Raw genomic sequence first — 20,088 nt, forward strand, 5'->3', positions numbered from 1 at the left:
TATAAAATGCGTTTAAAATGTCAAATAAACTTAGTAAAATTTTGTAAGAAGGATTAAATCCACGTATTTATAGAGATGGAGGACTAAATTGGTCAAAAATTTTAAAAAGGACTTCCAAAATTCACTGAAGTTTGAAGGACAAAAACCAAAAACATATTTAACCTTAAAAGAAATTATAAAACATTAAGGAGGGAGCATATTCCTTTTGCTGTGTGGTGCATCCAAAGAAAGCTGGGAACATCTGTTTTATTGTCCAGATTCCTCTGCTCCTTCTGCTTGTAAACCTCCAAAAATTATGTCCATATAATCAACTACAAAATCTCTAACAATTCATCTACTTTCTCTTCCATTTATTTATGTATTCCACTATAAAAAAAAATCGTAATTACATCCGTAAATAAATTAGACTTACATACGTACATTATCTGTGAATTTAATATACGTATGTAAAAGTCAAATTAGACGTTCCCATAATTCAATATTTTTCTTACTCCACCTTCGAAAAGTCAAATCAGCTGCTCTCATTGTTAAATGAAACCAAAATTTGAATACTTAATTATTCTAAAAACAAATATATATAACCAAAATTATTTATTTATTTATTTATTCTTTTATAAATAAAGAAAGAAAGAAACTTAATCATGCTGACTTTAATGCATTTATGAAGTGACAGTTTTCACTTTATAAATTTCTCATACTTTTCCTGGAAGCTGCCATATAAAGTGACAGTTTTCACTCTTTAGTGTCATGTGTGCTGAATCAAAGAATTCAGGAGCGTCATTTTGCCTTTAAATATAAGATTTTTAGAGCAAATTAATGTGTACGATAGACTTTAACGCAAAAGAACAAAAATTATGTTGGTTTTAAATCATTAACGATAACATCCATATATATATAGAAAGATTATTTTGTTTTTTATATTAGCTATTGGAATGGAATACCGCCTTCGATAGGGTTATTTTGTTTGCATGTTTGTTCGGTAGCACTTGGAACAACATATAATTTACATGGTTGACAAAATTATTTAGAAGAAACCAATAAATTATTGATTAATTATTAGGCAATGATGTGAAGATCATAGTAATATAAACACCCATGCTGATATGAAATTGGAGTCTGCACACAACTCTTGAATCTTGAACCAGCGAGAAGCCACAATGATTCTGAAATTCGTAATCCATTTCATCATTTTTTTAATATCGGCTGTATCTGCACAACATGACCTACGTATCAACAATCCCTGCATAACCAAAGATTCTCCGCTGGTGAAGCATACATTTACTGTAATCCCTTTCGTGTATTCCCAGGAACACAACAAATTTGAGCCCGCAGGTTGTAATTTTTTTTTTTCTTTTTGCAGGTAAATGGGTATGTGTCCATACACAGGAGAATGAAGCTTAAAAACACTGATTGTAATGAATCGGATGATAAGTGCAGTTACGCCATGGTTGTACAGCAAAATCTGAACACGTACAACTATCCTGTGTATGTAGTCCCTGTGGTGCTTGAATGGGAGATTGTGAACAATTTGAACCCTAATCTCCCTGCGACTCATCTTTCTCCCAGCAATGACACCAATATTACTTCTTCACTGGAATATTATTTCTTCACAGCCGGTTACGATAATCGTTGTTTAGGTAAGTATATATAATTTATGTTATATTTTAACAGTTAGGGTTTCTAAATGTTCAAAAGAGTTACATGAATTTTAATGTAGTTACGTGCTAAAACATGTAGGAATTTCTATGAGCATTGGATTTATCATTTTACTCTTTATTTTATGGAGAGTTAAAAGAAAAATCATGAAGAAAAAATACAAAGAAAATTGCTTCGAAAGAAATGGAGAATTATTGTTACAACAAAGATTGTCTTCTAGTAAAGTTGATGTGGATAAAGATAAACTCTTTTCCTTAGAGGTATTGAAGAAGGCCACTGATAACTTCAATACAGATAGAGTACTTGGAAACGGAGGTCAAGCTACTGTTTACAAAGGTATATTGGAAGATGGAACAGTTATTGCAGTGAAAAAATTTAAGGTCCGAGAAAATAATATTGAAGAATTTATCAATGAATCTGTCATTCTTTCACAAATTAATCACAGAAACGTGGTTAAGTTGTTAGGAAGTTGTTTGGAGACTGAAATTCCTATGCTTGTGTATGAATTTATTCCTAATGGTAATCTTTTTGAGTACCTACATTAACAAAACAAGGATATGCCAATCACATGGGAGATGCGTTTGAGAATTGCCACTGAAGTTGCAGGGGCTTTATTTTACTTGCATTCTGCTGCTTCTCAACCTATTTATCATAAAGACATCAAGTCATCAAATATACTATTGGATGAAAAGTATATGGCAAAAGTAGCAGACTTTGGAATGTCAAGAATGATTTCCATTGATGATACTCACCTTTCTACAGTAGTTAAAGGAACACGTGGATACTACGATCCTGAATTTGTTCAAACTGGTAAATTCACAGAAAAAAGTGATGTTTATAGTTTTGGAGTAGTTCTTCTTGAACTCTTAACAGGGAAAAAGCCAATAATCCACGTTGGTCCAGAGGAACCCAAAACTTTAGCTTCATATTTCATCGAGTGTGTGGAGGAAAATTGCGTGTTTGATATTATTGATGAAGAAGTGATGAAGGAAGGAGAGAAAGATCACATCATAAAAGTTATCAATCTTGCAAGTAAATGTTTAAAGCTGAATGGAAAAAGACGACCAAATATGAAGGAAATCACATTAGAATTAGAAGGTATTCGAAAATTAAAAAAAAAGGGTATTTTGTTGAGATTATTAAGGTTGTTTATGTGTTGTACAAAACTTCGATGAAGACATGAAGATTTCATGAATCCAACCTTATCAAGACATTTCTCCTTGAATATTGATGACTTAGATACTTAAGAGAGTATGTTTGTATTTAAATAAATATGTTTTTGATTAAATTGTATCTTTATGTTGTTTGATCTCATAAGTAATTTTAGAAAGTTACTAGAAATTGTTTTAGAGCTTAAATTGATAATAAGAAGATTTCAATTGATCAAAAAATGATTTTAATATTTTAAAATTTTCATATATGTTTTACAGTGAACATTTAGTCGATTACATATTTGGTTTTAATTGATTAGGATTATTTAGAAACATGGTCAGTTCTAGAAATTTTTTTTAATATGTTAAAACCAGTTTTCAATAAATTAAATTTTCACGTGCTTTAAAAGCTTTTAGATTACTCTATTTTAATTTATTAATTTTACGAATAAGTAAAATTAACATATCACAATAAAATTTTAATCCATTAAAACAACCAATTTAAAAGTTATATAACTCTCTTATGTTGACTCTTTTCAAAGTTTTTGAGCAAAATTCTTCTGAAGTCTTTTCATTTTGTAATGAGATATATATTTGAGCTAAGACAAGTTTCTTGGAGCATTATTAAAGTGCTTTTGAAGATCAAACTACTGTGATAGGAAAAACTCAACATTTCTTCACCTGAAATTGTGCCATTGAGTATTGAAATCACCGGTACAAAAAGTCTATTTGACTTTTGACTTTGCTTAACATGTCTCGAGTTTAAGAAAAGCAAAGTTTCAAAACATGTGATGACACTTTTGAAATTATTGAGAACATTTAGGTTTCGATTCTCTTGAAAATTGAAATCTATAAAATAACATGCTTTTTTATATAATAATTGAAATTATTGTTTTTTTTCATAGATTCAACAACATCAATACACAAGAAGTCCATATAATATGTAAGAAAAACTTGTGCAAAATATATAATAGAAATGTATAATAGTATGTGAAACATTTACCTGTAAATTATTTAAAGTGCAATGATATAAAATTGTCATTTATATATTATTGTATATAGATTATGTGTGTTAGTTATGGTTGTTTTCTTTCTGTAGATAAGATTGATATGTAGGCAAAAAGGAAAAGAAAAAAATTATTTTAAAAAGAAGTTTACATTAGACTTTGGTTATTACCAAAACTGAAACTTAAATAAGGAAATAGGTTCTTTCTGGTAATAATCAAAGTCTAATTCCTTTCTGATTTTAAAAATAATTTAAATTTAAGAGGATTAGGTTTCAGGTATTTACGTAACAAAGCCTAATATTTTTAAATTTAAATTATTTTTAAAACCAGAAAGGGATTAGGTTTCAATTATTAACAAAACTATAGTCATTTCCTCTATTTTTTTATATAATTTCTTAATTGTTTTATGCTTCAATTTTTTTGATAATCAAAGCCTAATATGAAAGTTTAGGCTTCAATTCAAATTCAAAGTTAAAAGTCTCTCCTATTTTACATCGTCCAGATATGCTTCGATTGTGAAATTGAAGTATAATGTCTAAAATAATCGGAAAATAATCAGAGTCAAAACTTTTTCCTACACTAGTGAATGATAAAGTGATATTGATGTTTTACTTAGTAGGGTGTTACTTTTGTTAACAACTTATCTTATAGGTGCAAGATTTGTGTTCTTGTATATTTTTGTTGTGTGATTTGAAACATTTTTATTTAGTACAAGCTTTGTTGTTGTGGTTAGGTAACTAGATGTAATTTTGTGGAAAAGTGAACCAATATTAAACTCAGTGTGCAATGTCTCTTTTCTTTTCTATGCTCAATTTAAATTTGTTCAGTGCATTATCTAGCTTCTTGGTCTTTCTTGTTTTTGTGTTTTTAGTTGAATTAATAAACTTGATTTAATTCATTTTGTTCAAGTATACATGTGCATATCTTGAATTTTTTTGGGTTTGTTAAGCAGATTGGATCAATCTTTTAATTCCAAAATTTTTAAGTCCATAAGTCAATATGTTTAATAAGAATTCTATTATTTAATTTAAATTTTTAAAAAATGTGTGATAGTTCAATCCAAAATAAGAGTGTTTTTATTTTGATTTCAATCGAAATCTAAAGAAATTACAAAAACATTAAGGAGAGAGGGTATTGTTTTTGCTGTATGGTGCATCCAAATAAAAAAATTATACTATAACTTTTATTTCTTAATTTTTAATTTTTACACCTTGACGTGATTTAATGTGAATTATTTATTTTCAAAGAAAAATATAATTTTTGTTAAATTTCCCTTGTAAACCTCAAAAAATATGTACATATAATCAGCTAAAAAAACTCTAAATTATTGATGTACCTTCTCTTCCATTTACTTCTCTTACTTAATATTTCACATAATTCAATATTTTGGTATTTACTCCACTTTGAAAAAGTCAAAGAATATTTCCTGGAAGCTGCGATATAAAGTGACAGTTTTGACTGTTTCAGAGTTTATCCACTCAATCAAAGCAAAAGTCAGGAGCACCATTTTCGCTTTGAATATAGGGTTTTTAGAGTAAATTAACGTGTATGATTATTTTCCAAGCACGACTTCAGATAGACTAGAATGCAAAAGAACAAAGTTATGTTGTTTTTAAATCATTAACGATAAGATCCTTCGCATCTTTTGAAAGACTACAGAAAGATGATTTTGTTTTTTATTTGTACTCTTGGAACAACGTTACTGATAGATTATTTCGTTTCTATTCTGTTGTTCGTTAGCACTTGGAACAACATTCACAATCTGATATAAAGAGCTTAGCTGTCAAAATCATTAAGAAGAAACAACCAAATTATTGGTTAATAATTAGGCAATGACGTGAAGATCATAGTAATATAAACACTCATCTTGGAAGAAGTTGGAGGCCTGCACACACCCCTCTTGAATCTTGAACCAGCCAACAAAGAACGATGATTCTGAAATTGGTATACCATTTCATGATTTTGATACTATGGTTTATACATGTAGATGTATCTGCACAAGGTGACCTATATGTAGCAAAGCCTGGCTGTGATTCGCAGTGTGGAGATCTTCAAATTCCCTTTCCCTTTGGAATGAAGAGTTCAGAATGTTACGCAGGGAAATGGTTTGAAATAGAATGCAGAAACACTTCCACATATCAAACACCTTACCTCAAGTCAATAGGAGTGGAAGTAACATCCATTGATGTGGAAGGAGGCACGGTTACTATCAATAATCCCATTAACCGTGATAACTGCGGAACCAAACATTCTCCGGCGGTGAACCAGTCGTTGGAAGGAAGCCCTTTTGTGTATTCGCAGGAACACAACAAATTTGTTGCCGCAGGTTGCAATATTATTGTTTTTTTGCAGGTAAATGGGACAGAAAGTAGTGGTTGTGTGTCGATCTGCGACGAGGACTTGAAGGTGGATGATATTGGAAAAATGGAGCTTAAAAACAGTGATTGTAATGGGAAGAACTGCTGTCAGAATTCCCTGCCACCGTATCTTAAGGAATACAGCACCCAAGTAAAAGGTTTGAAGGAGAATGTAACGGATGGTGAGTGCAGTTACGCCATGGTTATACAGCAAAATCTGAACTCATACGACTACCTAAGCTATCCTTACTATGCTCCCAAAAGCTACTATTTTCCTGTGAATGGTGAGATGAAGGATTTAGATGTGGTCCCTGTGGTGCTTGAATGGGAGATTCTCAACAATATGAACCTTAATCTCCCAACACTTTCTCAGTGTTATGACACTAATGTTACTTCTTCACGGTATAAACGCTCAGGTCAGAGATGTTCCTGCTTAGGCGGTTCCAGTTTCGGTTCCAACCCCTACCTTGAGGGAGGTTGTTCGGGTAAATATATAATTTCAACCCTACTTAATTATTATTATTATTATTATTATTATTATTATTATACTTATTACTTTACTAGTTAAAAAGTTTCTTTTTTGTATCATAAACCACTAGGCCTCTAAGGCTCTAATTTTCTTTTACATGCTTAAAAGCCAAAATAAAAACAATAATTTTAAAAAAATATATAAGATTACTAAAACAATTTTAATTTTCTTTATATATATTTCCTGGTTCCGACATATTTATATAAAATTTACTATCGTATTTAAATTAAAGACATTTTGAGAATAAAAAGTTAATATTTATTTAAAATTGAGAATATCATAGTTAAAATATCTGAGAATATCCATATATTTTAAAAAAATTATAAGAAAACGAACCAGCCATTTTCTTTTTTAAGTAATATATAATCATGCTGTAGTTAATTCAAAAAATTACAACTCGTTTTCTTTCTTTTTTTTTTTCTCATTTTTATCCTATTTCTTACATTTTTTACTGAATAACATTATATAAATATTTTAAACTTTATTTTTCACATTTCAGCCGATTATTCGGTCTACCAGAATTCGCCAAGTCACCTAACAATATCCGTCATAAAAGGTATGTATGAAGTATGAAGTTGTTTATAATTTATATGATTCTTTTCTTAATTAGGAATATTGATTATCTTTACATTTATAATAATGATGGGTTTGGTACATAAGTGAAAGAAAAAAAAAGAGAGTGATAGAATATGTTTGAAAAGATATATATGAAAAAAAATAGAAACAAAGATTTTATGTTAAAAAATAAAAAATAATACAAGAGTATTCTTTATTATTAATATTTTGACACTTATTAAGTGAGTTAAACCCAATCCAAACGTAATTATTACCAAGCTCAAGAAGTTTGAGTATGACTTAACCTAGACGGATGGGTTAACAGAATGACTCACTTAATTAAAAAAAATTACAACTTTTTTTTTTCTTTAATCAAACATTATTTTTAATATGTATCAAAATTCAAAAAGTCCAAGCGTTTTTTTTTTTTTTTACATTTTAGACATCAAATAAATCATTCATCTCAAAAACTAATTCATAATTTTAATTAAATTCTAAATAATTTAAAAAATTATGGGTAAGATGATGTGATATTAGAATTTATGGGAGGTGTGAGAAGTGCAAAGGTAAGTGTAGGAAAATGAAGTCAATTAAGGGAGATATGTGTTTTTTTCTTTTTTATGATCAGGTTAACTTACCAACTCGGCTCACTATGGGTTCAACTTGGGTGAATCCAATTTTTAGTGGCCAGACTCATATTTAATTCATTTTGATAACTCTAGCTCTCATTATATACAATATATTATAATAATTTGCATTTGATATATATATATATATATATATATTTATATATATACATATATATATATATATATATATATATACATATATATATATATGTATATATAAATATATATATATAGGGTTAAATATGTTTTTGGTCTTTCAAATTTTAGTGAAATTTGAAATTAGTTTCTCATCAAAATTTTTGACCAATTTAGTCCTTTATCTTTATAAATGTGTGGATTTAGTCCTTTTAATCAAATTTTGTTAATTTTATTTAAAGTTTGAACGCGTTTTATGATAATATTTGATTTAGCATTGAAGCAAAAATGGATCAAACGATGTAAATAATTTAAATACTATCATAAAATGCGCTTAAATTGTTAGATAAACTTAACAAAATCTGGTTAAAAGGACTAAATTCACACATATCTAAAGATGAAGGACTAAATTGGTCAAAAATTTCGAATCGACTAATTTCAAACTTTACTTAAACTTAAGGGACCAAAAACATATTTAACCCATATATATATATATATATATATATATATATATATATATATATATATATATATATATATATATATATATATATATTGTCAAATACAAAAATAATTTCTTCCTCATTGAGTATTATATATGTCATCAATAAATCACAAGTTACATGCAATAATCCTTGATTCTACCCAACCTCAAACACAAGCAGTAGATTATGGTCATTAATTCTTCGCTCTATTTTCTACCTCACATAGCTTACCTTAAAGTATAACTACATAATTATCTAATAACATTTCAATTTCATTTTGATAGAAGTTAGAAACACACAACAAAAATGGATTAACTTTCATTTGAGAAAAAGATTCTTACTTGATTGGAAATAGACTCAAGATTGTTTTTTTACTTTATTTTGGCTAAAAAAAAAAAAACTCTCGCTTGATTTTGTCTAAGGGAAAGTTGTATGGCTAACACTCTCGCTTGAGTGAAAAACTCACCACCTCAGGTCACATTATCACCATCACATTTTCACAGCAAAAATACTTCGCATGAGCGAAAATTTCACCACTTTGGGACATTTTGCATTGAAATATTTTTCGCTTCAACAAATAAGACTTTACTTGAACATAAATTGGCTCGAGACAAACCCTACAGGGAGGAAACATGAATTTTTACCCCAACAAGGAAGTTTGCTACTCCTTGTATCATCAACAAACGATTAAACAATTGCTTAAACATAAAAAATAGTACAAAATCATGGTTTCAAACAAACATTACATGTTACAATTACTACAACAATTGCATATCATACATTCTAGTTATTATTTTTAAATGTTAAAATAGTTTGAGTTGTATAGATTCATTTATATATATGAATGAAAGACTATAAGATTTTTCCGTGTGTTAGTTTAATCTTAATTGTTAGGCTTTATAAATGTTTGAATACTTATTTTAAAGTATTGATGTTTTAAAATATGTAGGAATTTCTATAAGCTTTGGATCTATCATTTTACTTCTGATTTTATGGCGGGTGTTCAAGGTTACAAAAAAAACCATAGTGAAGAAATGGAGAGAAAAATTCTTCAAAAAAAATGGTGGATTATTGTTACAACAAAGATTGTCCTCTGGTGAAATAAACGTGGATAAAGTTAAACTCTTCAGCTTAAAAGAATTGCAGAAGGCCACTGATAACTTCAATGCAAATAGAGTACTTGGAAAAGGCGGTCAAGCTACTGTTTATAAAGGCATGTTAATAGATGGAACGATTATTGCAGTGAAAAAATTTAAGGTCCAAGGAAAGATTGAAGAATTTATTAATGAATTCGTCATCCTTTCACAAATTAACCACAGGAACGTGGTTAAGTTGTTAGGAAGTTGTTTGGAGACTAAAATTCCTTTGCTTGTCTATGAATTCATTCCTAATGGCAATCTTTTTGAGTACTTGCATCAACAAAATGAGGATCTGCCAATGACATGGGAGATGCGTTTGAGAATTGCCACTGAAGTTGCAGGAGCCTTGTTTTACTTGCACTCTGCTGCTTCTCAGCCTATTTATCATAAAGATATCAAGTCAACAAATATACTATTGGATGAAAAGTATAGGGCAAAAGTAGCAGACTTTGGTACATCAAGAATGATTTCTATTGATGTTACTCACCTTACTACAGTAGTTCAAGGAACATTTGGATACTTGGACCCTGAATTTTTTCAAACTAGTCAATTCACAGAAAAAAGTGATGTCTACAGCTTTGGAGTTGTTCTTGTTGAACTTTTAACTGGGCAAAAGCCAATAACCCTCCTAAGTCAAGAGGAAGCCAAAAGTTTAGCTTCATATTTCATCATGTGTGTGGAGGAAAATTGTGTGTTTGATATTATTGATGAAAGAGTGATGAAAGAAGGGGAAAAAGATCATATTATGAAAGTTGTCAACCTTGCAAGTCAATGTTTAAAGCTGAATGGAAAGAGGCGACCAACTATGAGAGAAATCACCTTGGAATTAGAGGGTATTCGAAAATTGGTAAAGGAGTCTAATGCACAAGAGTTACATAATGAGTTTGTTAGAAGCGAAGACTGTCAATCTTGGGATGATAATTCTATTATATCAGAAATAATATCAACTTTTGATCTAAGTAGCAGAACAACAATCTTGAAAGATGTTCACATTGTTACCATATGATCGGTAAGTATTTTTATTTTTGTGTTAAGTAAAGTACCGAAAAACAGAACAGAACAAAGAAAAACACACTCCTAATTCTAAGGTTTTGTTTGTACTATAAAATTGTGTATGTAACATATATTTTTGTATGTATTATAATGTTGTAAATATTGTTTTTATTATAAATAGCTGTTTCAATTTAAAAAAAAATAGTTATAAAATCTAAATGACAAAATAATAAAATGATTTTCAGAGTATAATCTATTTGATATATAATAGATAAAATATTAAAAAATTATAATAATTCATATATTTATTTATATCATGAATAAAGACATTTACTATTACAACAGAATACATCAAAATCATAGTTTTTTTAACAAAATCTAATCCATAATCTCTATCCCAATCAACCCAGTAATACACAAAATCTTACTAACATAGTACGTACCCAAATATAAACCTGAACCCATAGGATATGCTCCCTCTCCTCTGTCCTTCCAAATCCAATCAACGTCGCTATAAAGCTTTTTTTTTTTTTTTCCTATTTGTCTTATAGTCAATTGAGGATAAAATATACTCATTCAATAGAATAAGTACAAGAGTACACGTAAAACTTATTGTTGTCCTAATTATATTTTTGTTAGTCATTTTGTAATTTTTAATGCATATAAATAAATCATATTCAATCTTGTAAGCAAGTCACATTAGAACTAAAATGTATTCGAAAATTAGATGAAAAATGTAATGCATAATAAAAACATGATGAACGTGTTAAAAGTGATGATTATCAATCTGAGACGATACTTATACCATCTTAGAAATCAGGTCGGCTATTGATATATGAAGCAGACCATCAACCTTAAAACATATTCAATATAAGTCTTCTTAACTTTTGTGTTAAATAAAATTATCTTACTTAAATCATATGTATATAACTTTCAAAATTTATAACCATTAAGATTTTGCAGGTTATACTTTAGCATTGTAATGATATGATGTCAAATGTGGTTATTGACAAGTTTTTATTGATATATATTAGAATTAAATATATGCACCGATCTTTTTGTGTAGTTGTTGTATTCGTTAGTAAGATGGTGAGACTATTGAGATCATGAGAGGGAATTTGTTTGTTGTCCATTAGAAAAAACTAAAATTATTTTTATCATGTATAATTATAAGAGAGTTAAAGTTGTACTCATACAGACAACTATAAAATCATAAACATCAAGAACAATTTAACTATTATTATATTTTTTCTAAATATTGAATTTTATATTTACAAAATTATACCAAAATGGTAAAAAAAAACTTTGTTATCCATTATAAACTTTCCAGCGTAGCTTTTTTCGTGTTTCTTCTCGGAAGTAGGAGAAATCTCAAAATAGCTTCAGGAGTAAATCGATTCCTTCGTCACAAATTAACTGGTACAATATTTCCTTAATTACCTTGTCTTTCATACAATATTTTTGTATTTACTCCACTTTGGAAAACTCAAATAAGATGCTCTCAGACTTTTCCTAGTAGCTGTGATATAAAGTGACGTTTCGACTATTTCATAGGTGATCCACCCAATCAAAGCAAAAGTCAAGTCATTCTCGCTTCATATAGGATTTGACGTAGATGTTGGAGTAAACTAAGCCTATGATTATTTTCCAAGCACCATTTCAAATACACTACAATCAAAATTCACAATTAATAGATTATTTTGTTGTTAGTTATCACACATTCACAATCTAATATTTCCAATTACAAGTTCTCAAACTATTTCAACTGAAAGTGAATGATGATACCACATGTGCATCATTTATAAAAATATATTCATAAAAGAAATGTATTAGTTTTTTTATCGGATAAATTTGAAAGGGACAAAATTAATTTATTTTAACAAAAATTGAAACTAAATTGAATAAAAATAACGAATATAGGGACTAAATTAAACAAAAAAAATAATACTACCACAAACTGACATATGACACTAGTATTAACACGTGGCACAATTGTAACTTGACACGCAGACAATTTTTTGAAATTAAAAAAATAAATAAAAAAAATCAGAAGCTGACACGTGACATGTACGGTTCAATAACATTAACTATTTAAACACAAAACGAAAATAGAGACCAAATTAAATAAAAACAACAAAAATAGGGATCAAATATATATTTAAGCCTAGTTTTTTTATGGGGTAAATTCTGGTGTCTTATAATAATTCTATAATAATGAATAATTTAAATCAAAATCATAAAAGACTTATTTTTCAATATCATAGCTATCCTAATGAAAAAATATTTAATATTAATAAAGAACCTCATCAAATCAAAAATTAGTGAAACAACAAAACAAAGAATAATGGATTGGGTATATACGTCCACCGTTTATCCTCACTAACTTTTTCTTATTTTGGCTTTTGTCCACCTCGCGCGGTAGGTTTCTATCTTATTAGCAACTCCATGGAGCAGTGAGACATCAAGAAGAAACCAAGAAATTGCTTAATTGCAAGACAATGGTGTGAAAATCATAGAAATAAAGACACCAGCACGCCACAATGATTCTGAAGTTGGTACTGCATTTCATCGTTTTGGTAATATGGAGCGTAGGTGTAGAGGTATCAGCACAAGATCACCCATCCGTAGCAAAGCCTGGTTGCGATTCGCGATGTGGAGATCTTCAAATTCCCTTTCCGTTTGGAATGAAGAGTTCAGAATGCTACGCAGAGAAGTGGTTTGAAATAGAATGCAGAAACAGTGCCACATATCATCAAACACCTTACCTCAAGTCAATAGGAGTGGAAGTGACATCCATTGATGTGGGAAGAGGCACGGTTACTATCAACCATCCTATTTACCGTAGTAACTGCGGAACCAAACATTCTCCGCCGGTCAACTACTCGCTCAAAGGAAGCCCTTTCGTGTATTCCCAGAAATACAACAAATTTGTTGCCACAGGTTGCAATATTATTGGTTATTTGGAGGTAAACGGATCAGAAGGCAGTGGTTGCGTCTCCATCTGCGACCAGGACTACACGGTGGATGATATCGGGAAGACGGACCTTTCAAAGGCCGGTTGTAATGGGAAGTGGTGCTGTGCGAATTCCCTGCCACCGTTTCTTACGGAATACAGGGGTGGAATAAAAGGTTTGAAGGAGAATGAAAGGGGTGATGAATGCAGTTACGCCATGATTCTACAGCAAAATCATAACTTATACCTATACTATTTTACTCATTCTCCCCAATCCTACTTCTTTTCTGTGTCTGGAGCGGTGAAGGATCTAGATTTGGTCCCTGCTGTGCTTGAATGGGAGATTCTCAACGATTTCAGCCTTAAACTTCCTGCTGCAAATCTCTCTCGCTGTTTTGACACTAATATTACTTCTTCACTCCATAAACGTTCAGGCCAGAGATGTTCCTGCACCACCGGTCCGGGTAATGCATACCTTCAAGGAGGTTGTTTAGGTAAATATATAATTAAGCTTTATAATTATAATAATTATTATTATTACATTTAAAATATAGGTTAAAATATCTTTTTGGTCTTAATTTTTGTTAAGTTTTGTCAAATAAGTCCTAATTTTTGTTTTGTGTTCAAATATGTCCTAATTTTTGTCAATTTTGTTCAATTGGATCTTTTTTGCTAACACCGTTTAAATCATTAACGGCCATGAACAGTAACTTTCACGTGTCACTTTGTGGTTTTTTTGAATTTTTTTTAAATGTCCATGTATCAACCGTGTCAAAGTCCGTGTTATTTTTTATATTAAAATTCAGATTTTTTATTAAATATTTTTATATAATACATTAAAATTTACATCATTATAACTTTGATATAAATATTAAATTTGGTCACATCTTCGATAGGGACAAAATTGGTCAATTTTAAACAAAATTGGGACCAAATTGAACAAAAATAACAAATATAGGAACCAAATTGAATATAGAACATTGACTTTGACACGTGACACACTACTAGGTTGACAGGTGAACATTTAAAAAAATTAAAAATTAAAAAAAAAATCACGAAGTGATATGTGACCGTCACTGTTCATGTCCGTTAATGATTTAAACTGTGTTAATAGGACTCAATTGAATAAAATTGACAAAAAATTGAAACCTATTTGAAGACAAAATCAAAATTAGAACTTATATGACAAAACTTGATAAAGAAGATTAAGACCAAAAAAATATGTTAACCTAATATATATATATATATATATATATATATATATATATATATATATATATATATATATATATATATATATTTCAGGTGTACCGAATAACATTATTATAAATATTTTAAACTTTATTCCTCACATTTCAGCCCCTTCTTCTTCGGACTACAGCATTGAATCAATAAGTCCCATAACAATATCTGCTGTCATAAAAGGTATGTATGAACTATGAAGTGGTTAATCATTTATATGATTTTTTCTTAATTAGAGACATGGATTATTTTCATATTAATGATAGGTTTGGTAACGAAGACAAAACAGTGAAAGGAAAAACCAAAGAGTGAAATAAAATTATAATTTTATTTCAAAATAAAAAATAATATAAAGGTATTATTTATTGTTGATATTTTTATTCTTATTATTATAAAAGGTAAATTTGTTAAGAAAATAGTTATGTCAATAATATAGTCTATTATTGTTGATATTTTTATTCACACTTTCGGTTTTGTTGAGGGAAAGTTTTATTTTTTTATTTCATTTCGTCGTTATTTTTCAACATTTATATATTTTCTTTTATCAAAGCACTCTTTCTTTCTTTTTCTTTCCTTTTTTTCACTTTGTTTTTCTTTCACACTGTATTTAGATCTACAAGTATATTATTCACACGCGGAAGTAAAAATAGAACAAGTATGAAAATCAATCAATTAAAAAACATAAAACAAAAAAAATATTATAACGTTAAACTTTATTCACTAATTTAAAAAATTGTCTTCAAAATATTGTAATAGATTATTATATATAATCGATCATTTGAGAAATAATTATTATTATTTTAATAATTATATCATTAATATATTATAATAAAATGAATAGTTAAAATAATCAATAAAATCAAATAAATTTTATATTTTGTTAATGTACGTTGTACATTATAATAAAATAAATAATTAAAATAATTTAAAACAAAATAAAATAATTTAAAATATGATATCCTATAAATTTAATGACTTTATATTTATTAAAATTTTATAATAATATTTTAATTTAATTTATTTTTTTAAAAATATTATATATATATATATATATATAATTATTTTAGAAATTTATTCCATAAATTATTTTCTATATATATATAAATTTATTTTATCATACTAATTAAATCTATTATAATTTTTTTATTTATTTGCTTTTAATTTTTTTTTTCTTCAATTAACCACTTTCGACCTCTATTTGTTTTCGAGTCCAAACAAAACATAAAAAATGAATACATCGATATATCAAGTTTAATATATGAATAATGTGTACTACCAATCTATTAAAAGATATATTTAATTTATCACTAATTTTAGTAAACTTATTATTATAACAGGATGACAATCGGGGTGGGATGAGATGAGTTGTTATTTCATATTCATCTTTATAGAAAAATTTGGTTCATTCACATACATAAACTCAATATGTAGGTATCAAATTTTTGTTTTATCTCATTCCCACCAAGTAACAGATATATAATTATATCTGTATCTGTTTTCTTACCAATTCAATATTAATTAATTAATTTTTATAAAATAATAAAAAATTATAGTAAAGAAAATCTAATATTATAAGATATTCAATATTAAGATAAAGTTATTTCATTGATATCAAATATTTAGAAAGAAATTATAATTTTATAAATTTCAAATTAGAATACCAAATAAAATCTTATGAGAACCAAAATATTTATTAAATTTACAAAGATCAATAGACCTAATTGGTAAAATTTAAAAATATTTTTAAAAAAATATAAAAGGAAAACAAATATTCAAATTAAAATATATTTTAAATGTTTTTATACTTCTATTTTTATATTCTAATGAATATATTCTTTTTATACAGGCTATAATACATCACTTGATCAAAATCACGCAAAAAATAAAGATTAAACTAATAATAATAAAATTTTAAGGCAATTATATTAACATTTTATATTATAGTAAATAAAATTTATTTATACAATTATAGGGACAAAATTATAATATGATAAAGAGTAAGAAAATAAAAAAAATAATTATATAAAACATATCAAAATAGTATTCTACATGATAAAAGAAAACAAAAAAACAAAAAAATTAAAATATTACTAGAACGAGTTGGATAATACCCACGTAGTGAGTTGATTTGTAATCCCTAAATATATACATTTAAAGTTATAACTAGACTAAAACTTGAATATCTTTTTTTTTTTCATTTTATTTTGAATTTAAGGTTCTTCCATATGTGTTAAAAAAAAATAGCAAATAACTTAATGAATACATTGTTTACTAAATATCTTACTATTTTATTTATTTATTTATTCTTGGTGTTAGTGTGTATTCAATGGTTTTTCTCACATCCTGCCTGATTTTTTGGTAAAAATAAAAAGATTATATTAGTGCAAATATTTACTTAGGATAATATTGAAATTAAGTCGTACTTATTACATATAAAGAACTAAACTATAGTGAAATAAAAAAATCCTCAAAGAAAACCTACATTACATATAAAAATGAAATTGGTAGTATTTGTTAGTGTGTTGCATTAAGTTTGAAACCATAGTCGAAAATAAATAAAATACAACATAAGCTTTATTTGTTAAAATTGACGTCAAAATTGAATGTGTGGTAAGTAATCATATTCTCCGATCATTTGAAAGGTCATATTTTTAATATTAGTAAATTAAAAGAAAAACAAACACATGAAGTAATTTCATTATATATTGTTGTAGGAAATAAGGTGGTCGAAGACCTTAAATTCACATATTGTAAGCTCCATTAATGTAGTGAGAAAAATTTGTCGATCTTTTTATCCTGTATATATGATGAAAAGTCTTATTTTAATGTATTGATGTTGTAAAATATGTAGGACTTTCTACAAGTTTAGGATCCATTATTTTACTCATTGTTTTATGGCGAGTGTTCAAGGCTACAAAATTAATAATAGTACAGAAGTACAGAGAAAAATTGTTCAAAAGAAATGGAGGATTGTTGTTACAACAAATATTGTCTTCTGGTAAAGTTAATGTGGATAAAGTTAAACTCTTTAGCTTAAAAGAATTGGAGATGGCGACGGATAACTTCAATATAAATAGAGTACTCGGAAAAGGAGGTCAAGCTACTGTTTACAAAGGCATGTTGGTAGATGGAACGATTGTTGCAGTGAAAAAATTTAAGATCGAAGGAAAGATCGAAGAATTCATCAATGAATTTGTTATTCTTTCACAAATTAATCATAGAAATGTGGTCAAGTTGTTAGGAAGTTGTTTGGAGACTAAAATTCCTTTGCTTGTTTATGAATTCATTCCTAATGGTAATCTTTTCGAGTACTTGCATCAACAAAATGAAGATTTGCCAATGACATGGGAGATGCGTTTGAGAATTGCCACTGAAGTTGCAGGAGCCTTGTTTTACTTGCACTCTGCTGCTTCTCAGCCTATTTATCATAAAGATATCAAGTCAACAAATATACTATTGGATGAAAAGTATAGGGCAAAAGTAGCAGATTTTGGTACATCAAGAGTTATTTCAATTGATGTTACTCACCTTACTACAGTAGTTCAAGGAACATTTGGATACTTGGACCCTGAATTTTTTCGAACTAGTAAATTCACAGAAAAAAGTGATGTCTACAGTTTTGGAGTAGTTCTTGTTGAACTCTTAACGGGACAAAAGCCGATTACCCTTCTAAGTCCAGAGGAAGCCAGAAGTTTAGCTTTATATTTCATTACATGTGTGGAGGAAAATTGTGTGTTTGATATTATTGATGAAAAAGTGATGAAGGAAGGGGAGAGAGATCATATCATGAAAGTTATCAATCTTGCAAGTAGATGTTTAGAGTTAAATGGAAAGAGACGACCAACTATGAAGGAAATCACATTAGAATTAGAAGGTATTCGAAAAGTGAAAAATGTACTTAATGCACAAGAAGGACATAATGAACTTGTTAGAAGTGAAGAGTATCAATCTTGGGATGATAATTCTACTATTTCAGAAATAAGGTCAACTTTTAATCTTAGTAGCGGAGCACCGAGCACGGAAGATATTCATATTTTTACCATATAACAATAAGTGTTCTTAATTTTTGTGCTAAATAAAATCATTTTGGTTGAATAATAAGTATATAACCTTCAAAAATTCTAACCATTAAAATGTTGATGGTTATACTTTAACATTGTAATGATAGGTTGCAAATGTGGTTATTGATAATTGTTCATGTGTATATTAGATTATGTATAAAGTATAATACAATTGTAAATATGCACTGATATTTATTTGTAGTTGTTGTATTCATTGGTAAGATGATGAGGCTGTTGAGTTCATAAAGGTATGTAAAGGAATTGAGGGCATTCAACTATTTGATTTTGAAGACTATGACATATGGGATATATTCTTGGTGGTTGTGGTTCCCAACATTTTTTTTTATAGCATAGATGATGTTGCTCATTCCTTTGACTAGAAGGACGTAGTGAACTAAGAGTGGTTAAGGATTGGATTTTACAAAATTTAGTATGAATCCAATCTAGATCCAATAAAATATATTGAATTTAAAATGGTAGATGATTAGATTATATGCCACTTCTTGTTTAAACCAGAGACAATTAGGAACATATTGAGTTTGTTAAACTATTAAATGAATGATACAATCTTCAAGTTGTCCTGTTCTAAAGAGTTAGCTTGCCATACAGATGTACATACTTCCATATACTTGTCCTAAACTTTCTTGCTTTCTCATACAACTTTGTGTTGCAGCAACAACCCTGTTTCTAAGTAATTGCTGGTATTGATCGAAAGTTGAAAGAAGTTCCCCAAAATTAAAAATTGAGCTAAATTAACTCCTACTAAATAATAGAACTAAATTATCAAAATATGTTTAAAATAAAATATTATCTTAAAATATAAATTGCTTTATTCAAAAATATATATAATATTTTAATTACACCTCAGATAAACAATTTAAATAAAAAAAATTATAAATAATTTAAATATAATGTATTTTAATTTTTTAGAATTATAGACCTTCCTTATCCGAATAGAATATATAACCATTCATCTACTTTCCCTTGCATTTATGTCTTCACATAATTAAATAAATATTTTTGTATTTACTCTCTTTTGAAAAGTCAGATGAGATGCTCACCTCTCGTGGAAGCTGCGATATAAAGTGACAGTTTTGACTGTTTCAGAGCTCATGCACTCAATCAAAGTAAAAGTCGGGAGTGTAATTTTCGCTTTGAATATAGAATTTGACGTAGATTTTGGAGTCAACCAACGC

The 20,088-nt window shown here is 28.2% G+C and overlaps 2 protein-coding genes and 1 pseudogene across 2 annotated transcripts; all 3 read left to right on the forward strand.

Annotated features, from left to right (window-relative positions):
• Positions 1-1,085: 1,085 nt before the first annotated feature.
• LOC114188165 lies at positions 1,086-2,944 on the forward strand (annotated as a pseudogene).
• Positions 2,945-5,056: 2,112 nt separating this feature from the next.
• Positions 5,057-10,703, forward strand: LOC114188164 (wall-associated receptor kinase-like 1). Its single transcript, XM_028076715.1, has 3 exons — positions 5,057-6,656; positions 7,200-7,256; positions 9,454-10,703. The coding sequence occupies exons 1-3, from the start codon at positions 5,744-5,746 to the stop codon at positions 10,647-10,649; spliced, it is 2,166 nt and encodes a 721-aa protein (XP_027932516.1). The 5' UTR covers positions 5,057-5,743; the 3' UTR covers positions 10,650-10,703.
• A 2,385-nt stretch (positions 10,704-13,088) lies between these two features.
• Positions 13,089-18,878, forward strand: LOC114188576 (wall-associated receptor kinase-like 1). The gene is made up of 4 exons (XM_028077147.1): positions 13,089-14,115; positions 14,598-14,605; positions 14,971-15,014; positions 17,683-18,878. Exons 1-4 carry the CDS (start codon positions 13,177-13,179, stop codon positions 18,876-18,878), a joined length of 2,187 nt encoding a protein of 728 aa, XP_027932948.1. The 5' UTR covers positions 13,089-13,176.
• The last annotated feature ends 1,210 nt before the right edge of the window (positions 18,879-20,088 follow it).

Source organism: Vigna unguiculata, chromosome 6, assembly GCF_004118075.2.
Source record: "Vigna unguiculata cultivar IT97K-499-35 chromosome 6, ASM411807v1, whole genome shotgun sequence".
Taxonomy (NCBI): domain Eukaryota; kingdom Viridiplantae; phylum Streptophyta; class Magnoliopsida; order Fabales; family Fabaceae; genus Vigna; species Vigna unguiculata.